The sequence below is a fragment of the Carassius gibelio genome, chromosome B5 (genome assembly GCF_023724105.1).
Source record: "Carassius gibelio isolate Cgi1373 ecotype wild population from Czech Republic chromosome B5, carGib1.2-hapl.c, whole genome shotgun sequence".
Classification (NCBI taxonomy): domain Eukaryota; kingdom Metazoa; phylum Chordata; class Actinopteri; order Cypriniformes; family Cyprinidae; genus Carassius; species Carassius gibelio.
This window is the reverse complement of record NC_068400.1, coordinates 39,704,984-39,713,157: the sequence shown is the minus strand read 5'-3', so window position 1 is coordinate 39,713,157 and position 8,174 is coordinate 39,704,984. Positions and strand designations below refer to the sequence as shown.

Here is an 8,174-nt window from a genome sequence, read left to right as displayed (position 1 = left end):
TCTGGTCAAGTGTCATAACAGAACAGTGTGCTACTTTAAATATATGAAATAAAGACCGACTTTTGAGAACTGCGGTAACACTTTAGAATACTGTTTCTTACTTACTGCATAAATAATAAGGAATTACTGAAGAACTAACAGGTAATTTTTTTATTAACACTTAACTCACTATTGTTAATTATTAAGGAAGATGTGTTAACTAATCAGTATGTAATATCATTTTACAATTTTACATTTTACAAGTAACAGTTAGCTAATCAATAAATAATGTACTGTATTGTATACTGTATCCTCCTATACTATTAATCATCTACTAGTTAAGGTTCAAGTAAAATAACTATGAAATAACTACTACAGTTATATGCAAATAGTCACTGTAATAATCAGGCTGTGGCCCACAAATCAAGTACTTGAGTAAAAGTACAGAAACCCCAGTAAAATATCACCTTTTTTAGGTAAAAATACCCATAAAAGTTAAAAGTTAATTTCTGTTACTCTTGCAAACTGGCCACCACACAGAATAAAAATAATTTCCAAGCTGTCCACGAATCCTAAACCTGCCAAGGTACCAGCACAATAACAAACTCTGCAAAAATCAAAAATCATTTTCTATGAAATTCCAGAAGATAAAGAGATTTAATTTTTCATCATTATTGCACACCCCTAGTGTGTACATGCTTCAAAAACTCTCCTTTTGAATTTCTCTGAAAAATGACGGCAGAGAGATTTGAAGCAATATTTGGATGAGTAAACAATTGTAATTCTAATTATCATTATATATAAATATATAATGATAATTCGAATTACATATATAGAATTACAGGGGTGGTGTTGGCGCAGTGGTTAAGTCACATGCCTTCGGTGTAAGAGACCTGGGTTCGAATCCACTGTGACACACCTATGTATCCCTGAGTAAGACACTTAACCCCTAGTTGCTCCAGAGGCGTGCGACCTCTGACATATATAGCAATTGTAAGTCACTTTGGATAAAAGCGTCAGATAAATGTAAATATATAAATTTTATATCTGTCTAATTTTTTAAATCTTTTTTTATGAACTACTCCCTTAACCCTTTGCCTGGACATCTATAGAACAGTGCGGATGAAACCTTATTTTAAAGGCATGATTTATAGACCTTCAGAAGTCATGTAAATTAACAAAACTATAAAAGGATGTACATTTTTATATAAATATTTTAATGTACATTCAAACATGCCATTGCTATTGAATAGCATTGGAGTCAAACTGTTTGAGAACAACAGCTCTAAATCCTCTGCCAGTTTACAGGGAAGACAGAATTGGATCAGATAGGATAAAGCTGATCTTAGGTGAGTATTGGAAGGAGAAACTCTTCTTGACTCTCGTAATTATTTCTACACAGTTTTGCAAAGTGGGGATGTATTTGAAGTTCAGTGTATGACGTCTTTCTATTGGATACTGACATCTTGAGCCTCTGGAGACATTTTCCATTGCCTGCAGAGCTTTGTCAGCCCCTCAGAGTAGGTGATAAGGGCTTCCCTCCACTTCCGAATGAGCGGTTTGTTTTTGCCTGTAAGCTCAGAAGCTCTTCAGCAGGCACCCTACTGCTCACCCTACAGATGATAAGATGCTCCAGAAGTCAGTGGAAATACAAACAAAATACTCACATGCACGAATTTCAGTAGGTTTTGTTTGTGTTGGGGAAAAAAGTAATCTGTCTTCAATTTGAGAAATGCATTTATTTCCCATAGGGGAATGTTTGACTTTCAAGTATTCGTTTCATTGCAATTGATGCTTACAAACCTCATACAGTTACACAGAGATTCACAGATAATAGCTTTGTAATGGCAAAAAGTGGCTGCTTTCAGTCTACCCTGCAACCTCTCACACCTCATTTCATTTCAATTTCCGTCCCCGCAGATATTTATCCTCTCGCTTTTTCAAGGATACAGAGGCACTCTTCAGACGTTTGTCAAAAAGAAATGGTCAATGAACTTAAAGTCCCAACACATAGGAAATCATAAGAAAAACAAATAAACACTAGGCCCAAAATCTGCCCTGGCTCACCCACCCAAACAAAGGAAGGGGCTTCTGCACGTATCAGAGTGATGTTTACAAAATCCTCATTAAGGAAAAGAAAGCAGATAACGGTGGACACACACACACACACACACACACACACACACGCACACTGGGACACCACAAACACTAAAAACGCAGAGCTTCCTAGTTTGTTGATAAGAGAGAGAGAGAGAAAGTAAGGAGAGCGAGAGAGAGAGAGAGAGAGAGAGAGAGAGAGAGAGAGAGAGGAAAAAACATTTGAAAAGAGATGCCACAGAGGGACATCACTTTCACGTAGTGAAACCACCCTCTAACGTTTCAGACATCAAAAGGTGAGAAGAAGAACAAATGCTCAGAGGTCAGGAATAGAGACACTTTAATGCAGTGACCAGTCTGCGGCTACACATAAGAACCAAAACAGCATAGAACGGCTTTACTTACCTACATTCTGCACTGGAGAGACCACTGACCTTCCATCCAGAAGAAAGGGCTGAGTTCTTCAAATTAAAGGCATTTGTCTCTGGATCCCTAGATCTAGATTTCGCTTACATCATGGGTCTCAGCAGGAATTACTTTTGGATTACATGTTCATCCAGCACATGTGTTTTATTGGCCCTTTCCCTGCTCTTCTGGGGGCCCTTCTGTGCACAGAGTAGCCCTATCGGCTCCCCAGAGAGGCTCCGCACCGCTCCAGGGCTGGATGACGGACATGGAGGGGTTCTGGATCCTTCACTTCTGGAGCAGGACAGTGATGTAGACATGCAGAGCTTGCTGGAGACCCTGAAGGGACAATTTCTGCGCACATTTAACCTGACACGTCCTGGCCCCCCTGTGCATCCAGGGGCCACTCGAATAGAGCCCCCTGAGTACATGCTGGAGCTATACAACCGCTACGCCAATGACCGAACAGCAATGCCTTCTGCAAACATTGTACGCAGCTTTAAAAATGAAGGTAATTGTACATTTACTTCTCCAATAAGTACTGTGTAAATGTGTTTGTATAGTGGGAATATATATATATATAATCTCCTTATGGCAATAAAATAATATATTTTCTACTGTGGATGTAGTACAAAGAAACAATAATGTTAACTAAGTATTTAAAATAATTTAATAATCAAGTACGGATGGAAGAAAATTCTAAGAGTGTTCTAAAGTGTTTTTCTTTTTCTTTTTTGGTTGTGCACTAGGCTATTTGCTTTTTGATTAAAATGTAATACTTGTGCTTGCTAAATTATATGCAATTAATCAAGACAATATAATACATTTACATTAAATGTCCTTTAGCAGACGCTTTTATCCAAAGTGACTTACAAATGAGGACAATAAAAGCTATGAAAGCCAACAAAATAGCACTGATATGTGCTAAGTCTCAAAAATTGTATCACCAATAATAGGCAATAATAGTTGGCTTTTTGTTCATTATACATCATAGCACTTTGATGCAAATATCTCTGCAGAACTATATGAATAATTAAAATAAATTTTAAAATGCATTTTCATTGTGTTGTGAAAGTTAAAAATCTTCACATTGTCTAGAAATGCATTCAAACATTGACAATTTGTCAATTTGAATTATTTTCACCTTGTTACTTTCATTTTATACACACATACATAAACACATATAATATATTTTTTACATTTTATTGTAATATTATTAGACATATCTTTGAGTCATATTTATGGTAGATTTATAATGACAACATGAGAATTTGAATTCCTATTTTTTTTTCAGACGCTTCCCCATACAATGTGGGACCTAGTGGGGTGAGACGACACCCACTTATCTTCAATGTGTCTATCCCAAATCACGAGAGAGTCACCGCAGCTGAGCTCCGACTGTACACTTTGGTCCAGACTGACCGCAACAAATACACTGGTGTTGACAGAAAAGTGACCATATATGAGGTCAAACAGATTGAAACGAACAGCAGTCAGCAAATAGGTGTGGACAATGTTGATGGAGGGAATCAAACCACGCAAGAGGAAGAAACAGAACTAGTGGAGTTGGCATCTCGACAGGTTTACGGTACAGATAGCGGGTGGGAATCCTTTGACATGACCGCTGCGGTGCACCTTTGGAGGAAATCAGACTATGGCACCACCCACAAACTGGAGGTCCACATAGCCAGTTTGAACTCTCAGAGTTTGACAGCAACTGAAGGTAAGGAGGATGGCACCGCCAGAGGAGGGAACATGGACATTGACACCAGCCCCGAGGACAAACACAAACCCTTAATGATCGTCTTCTCTGATGACCAGAGCATAGACCACCGCGGAGACCAACGAGAGCTCAATGAGCTGATCCAGCATGAGACCACTGGGCCTGGTGTTCAAGACAACCTTGACCTAGAACTGACTGGTATCTGGGACAACCTGGGAGTTATGGGACGAAAAGATGGGAATGAGGAAGAGGAGCAGAACGAGGAGGCTCTCCTACAGATGCGCTCCAACCTCATCTATGACACGGCATCTAGAATCCGACGCAATGCCAAAGGCAACCAGTGTAAAAAGACCTCTCTCTATGTGGACTTCAAAGACATCGGCTGGGACAGCTGGATCCTAGCGCCCTCCGGTTATGAAGCCTTCGAGTGTACGGGGACGTGCATGTACCCTTTGACCAAACACGTTACACCTACTAAACATGCCATTGTGCAAACTTTGGTCAGTCTGAAAAGTCCACAAAGAGTATCCAGGGCTTGTTGCGTTCCCACTGAACTGGATCCCATCTCCTTGCTCTACCTAGATGATGCAGGTGTGGTGACATATCAGTATAAATATGAAGGTATGGTGGTAGCGAAGTGTGGATGCAGATAGTATTTAATGGACATGGAGAAGTGGGGTGAATCTGGGCCACAAGCTTAGAGTTTGGATTGGAAAGAGACTAAAAGGCAGTCATTGTCTACGACTAACATTCCAAGTTTCTTCCAAATGGCAGTGGATGAGCTCTTACTCCCAACCTTAACAGCGTTAGCAGGAGTCATGTAATCAGTTGTGGAATCAGCCAATTCTGGAGCCACGTGACGAGGGGCCACAATGCAGCATTTAGTGGGAACGGTGACCATTTCATCCCTGCTGAACAAGGATTGGGTGGAACATAAGACAATAATTGAACCACTGACACGCCTCAAGATCAGCCGGGATATCTTATCAGTAAAGACTGAAGTTTAAGTCAGAGATTGTATCAACTCCAACTCGTTACATACTTGGCCATATCGTTTGCGTCAGCAGAGTCCTCGCTAAGTGGGTGTTTCGTAAAGATGGCAGCGAACTCAAGCACCACAGGGTCAGTCCAGTGACATTACAGAGACAAGAAGCCTGTGAAACGGCCTGTTCCCAGTTTCCACAAAGCTCAGTATCGTATCTGTCGTGACTCTGCCAAGTCAATATGCAGCTTCCTGCCTAACAGAATGCATTTGATATGAACTGTCCAAGTTGAAGTAAAGTGTTTATCAGAAAAGTCTTGTAAACGAGGGGTAAGACAAACCAGAATGGACCAGGCTGGACTTTCGAATGTGCCTGAGAACAACTCTTTCTCTGGATATCCGCAGTCTTACGACAATGGGTTTCATTCATTAACCAGTCATATACAAATTTGTGTGTGAAATCTGCATACAGTTTTTTTAAGGACAAATCATTATTCAGCTTTGCATTTTGTGATTAAATTCTTGGTGATTTAATGAAAACATTGGGAACAACTAAAACAACACACCAGCATTGATACAATTTTAATTTAAAATGTATTTTAATAGGTTCCATCATATAGAGTAAAAAGTAAGAAAAGTACATTAAGTTTCAAGGTTTTTCTTAACAACAACAACAAAAAAACATCTGTACTTATGTACAGCTGACTAATGAGAGGTTTGTAATCTGGGTCTATACAAAGGTGTCTATTATATTTGAACTGGATTTGAGTTTTTAATGGACAGGTTGTGCAGAAAGCTGTTGATGGTTTGGCCATGTTCTGTGTAAATTAGTATAAAAATTAGATGGAGTACAAGAAGAATGTCATGTGCATATGTACGTGTTATGCAACGGCATTCTCCTGTGTGTATAAAAAACAATCCATGCAATTATTAATGAATAAAACCCATTATTTCAGTGCAAAACCTAAGCAATAAACAGATGATCATAAAAGAGAGCCATCAGAAAAGGACAGTATGAACTTCTGAAATGTCTCAAAGCAATTAAGCTGTTTTGATATATAGCATTTTCTTGGGCCAATTATCTTTTCTACAGTAACATTTCTTCCTACTGAAACCTTGTCCGCATTTGACCATGGAATTCATTCACTAATCAGCATGTCACTGCAGAGTTGTGAGAATGGGACAGTTGACAAAGGATGCATGCTGTAGATCTTAGTCTGTATTAGCGACAGACGGCATCAACAAGGGGGATACTGGGGGCTCAACCCCACCCGCTCCACATGCCGTGCGAGCTGCGCTTCCACCCCGAAGCACAGCTTTGATAAGAAGGTGTCAGGACTGAAAAACATGTGTGTGTGGACCAAAGACAATTCCAAGCTGATTCCTGGGAATGAGAAGCCAGTTGGCAGTTGTATATCATATCTACTTTTTGACCCCAGTTTACCCTAAAGCGAAGACACATCATTTACTCCCCATTGCTCTTCTCCTGCAGTCTTCCATCATTCTTCTTCTCCTTTTGGACCCTTATCGCCGTTAGGGCAGGAGGATGAATGGAAACTGTTTTGCAAGGTCATGCCACCCACAGATATCCTTCACAAGACTTTTCAACCTGATAATATCTTCCAGGATTATTCCCATGCCTGATGAATACTTTGCATTACTGACTTTGATGTTAACTTTACTCTTGTTGAAGTACAAAATGTGTTCTGCTGCTTTGAATAATTATAAAGCTTATTTATTGATTAATTTATTTGTTTTTATTATTATTTAGGTGATTTTGTATAGAAATACTGTACATATGACTACATACACTATTCACAGTATATGATACTGTATGATGTTGTTGCGCAAAGAATATGGGTATTCAAGTATATAAATTAATTTAAAAAAAAAATATTAATTGTAATAATTTATCATTTTCTCATTTAGTATGTGTTAAAATACTCAGTGATGTTGTATGTGCTTTAATCAACCGCTTTTCAAGCACTGACGTCTTGTTTGGATTTGTGTATATCTTTAAATAGTTTGTTGATCCTCTTGTCCCTTGCACCCAAACACTGCATAACTTCTTAACCAGATATATTTAGCAACGATCAATCCAGAGCTCGCTGTTTAGACATGGGGTGTGGGAGCGATTCACAAATTTAACTTCCCATTGAAGACCAGCAGCTCAAAGGCCCATAGTTTACAAGTGTCAAGCAGATCCACGTCCATGGGAAGCTGACTGGAAACTAACGACCACACAGGCTCATCTGCTCTGCAGCTTGAAACTGTGCAGATGTATTTGCTTCTTTTTTAGGGTTTGGGGTGGGGGGCATAGGAAGTGTTTAGCTTTATTCTCTATATATTTAAGATGTGAAGTTGGTAATTGTCAGTTGCTGTTGTAAAACAATGTATTTTGCCATGTACAAACGCACAGTTGAAAATAAAATGATATTTTAAAGAAACTCTCTGTGATATATATATATATTTTTTTACTATTCTAGTATTTATTAACACATTTATAATTGACAAGACTCTTCTGTCCACTGTAGTCATGTTAATGTCCAACTGGAAACTTGATGATTATTGTCTCTCATTTATCTTGCCACAAAAGCCATGACAGGAAAGTTAAACCAATGACGGGAAACAATGTCGACCCTCCAGTATGTGTATTGTGCCTGAATGATGACAGTTCAGGACCTCCTGACCAATTACACACAAGCCTTTGAGCTGTGTCCCATTAATGAGTTATTTACAAATTGCAGAAGCATTTGTGTCTGGATATTGTCATCTAATTCTGGGTGTTCATTTATTTGTGTTGACAGAAGTTACAGTATTAGTATGTGCTGATGGTAACAGACATGCTATTGATATAAAAAAACAGCAAATAAGTAATAATAATAGAAAAAGATACATTTATAAATATAAATCTATTAATATATTTGAATAAATTTTAGTTACGTAATATCACGATTCTTATTAGATATAGTCTGTGCATTTATTTGT

The 8,174-nt window shown here is 38.6% G+C and overlaps 1 protein-coding gene across 1 annotated transcript; it reads left to right on the top strand.

Annotated features, from left to right (window-relative positions):
- Positions 1 to 851: 851 nt before the first annotated feature.
- Positions 852 to 7,605, top strand: LOC127957072 (bone morphogenetic protein 10). Its single transcript, XM_052555432.1, has 2 exons — positions 852 to 2,992; positions 3,776 to 7,605. Exons 1-2 carry the CDS (start codon positions 2,593 to 2,595, stop codon positions 4,855 to 4,857), a joined length of 1,482 nt encoding a protein of 493 aa, XP_052411392.1. The 5' UTR covers positions 852 to 2,592; the 3' UTR covers positions 4,858 to 7,605.
- Positions 7,606 to 8,174: the final 569 nt, after the last annotated feature.

Bases quoted from the DNA above. Each gene is read 5' to 3' on its own strand.
- LOC127957072 (XM_052555432.1), top strand. From the start codon at position 2,593: ATGGGTCTCAGCAGGAATTACTTTTGGATTACATGTTCATCCAGCACA. The intron at 2,993-3,775 runs GTAATTGTACAT...TTTTTTTTTCAG, and splicing joins ACGCAGCTTTAAAAATGAAG to ACGCTTCCCCATACAATGTG.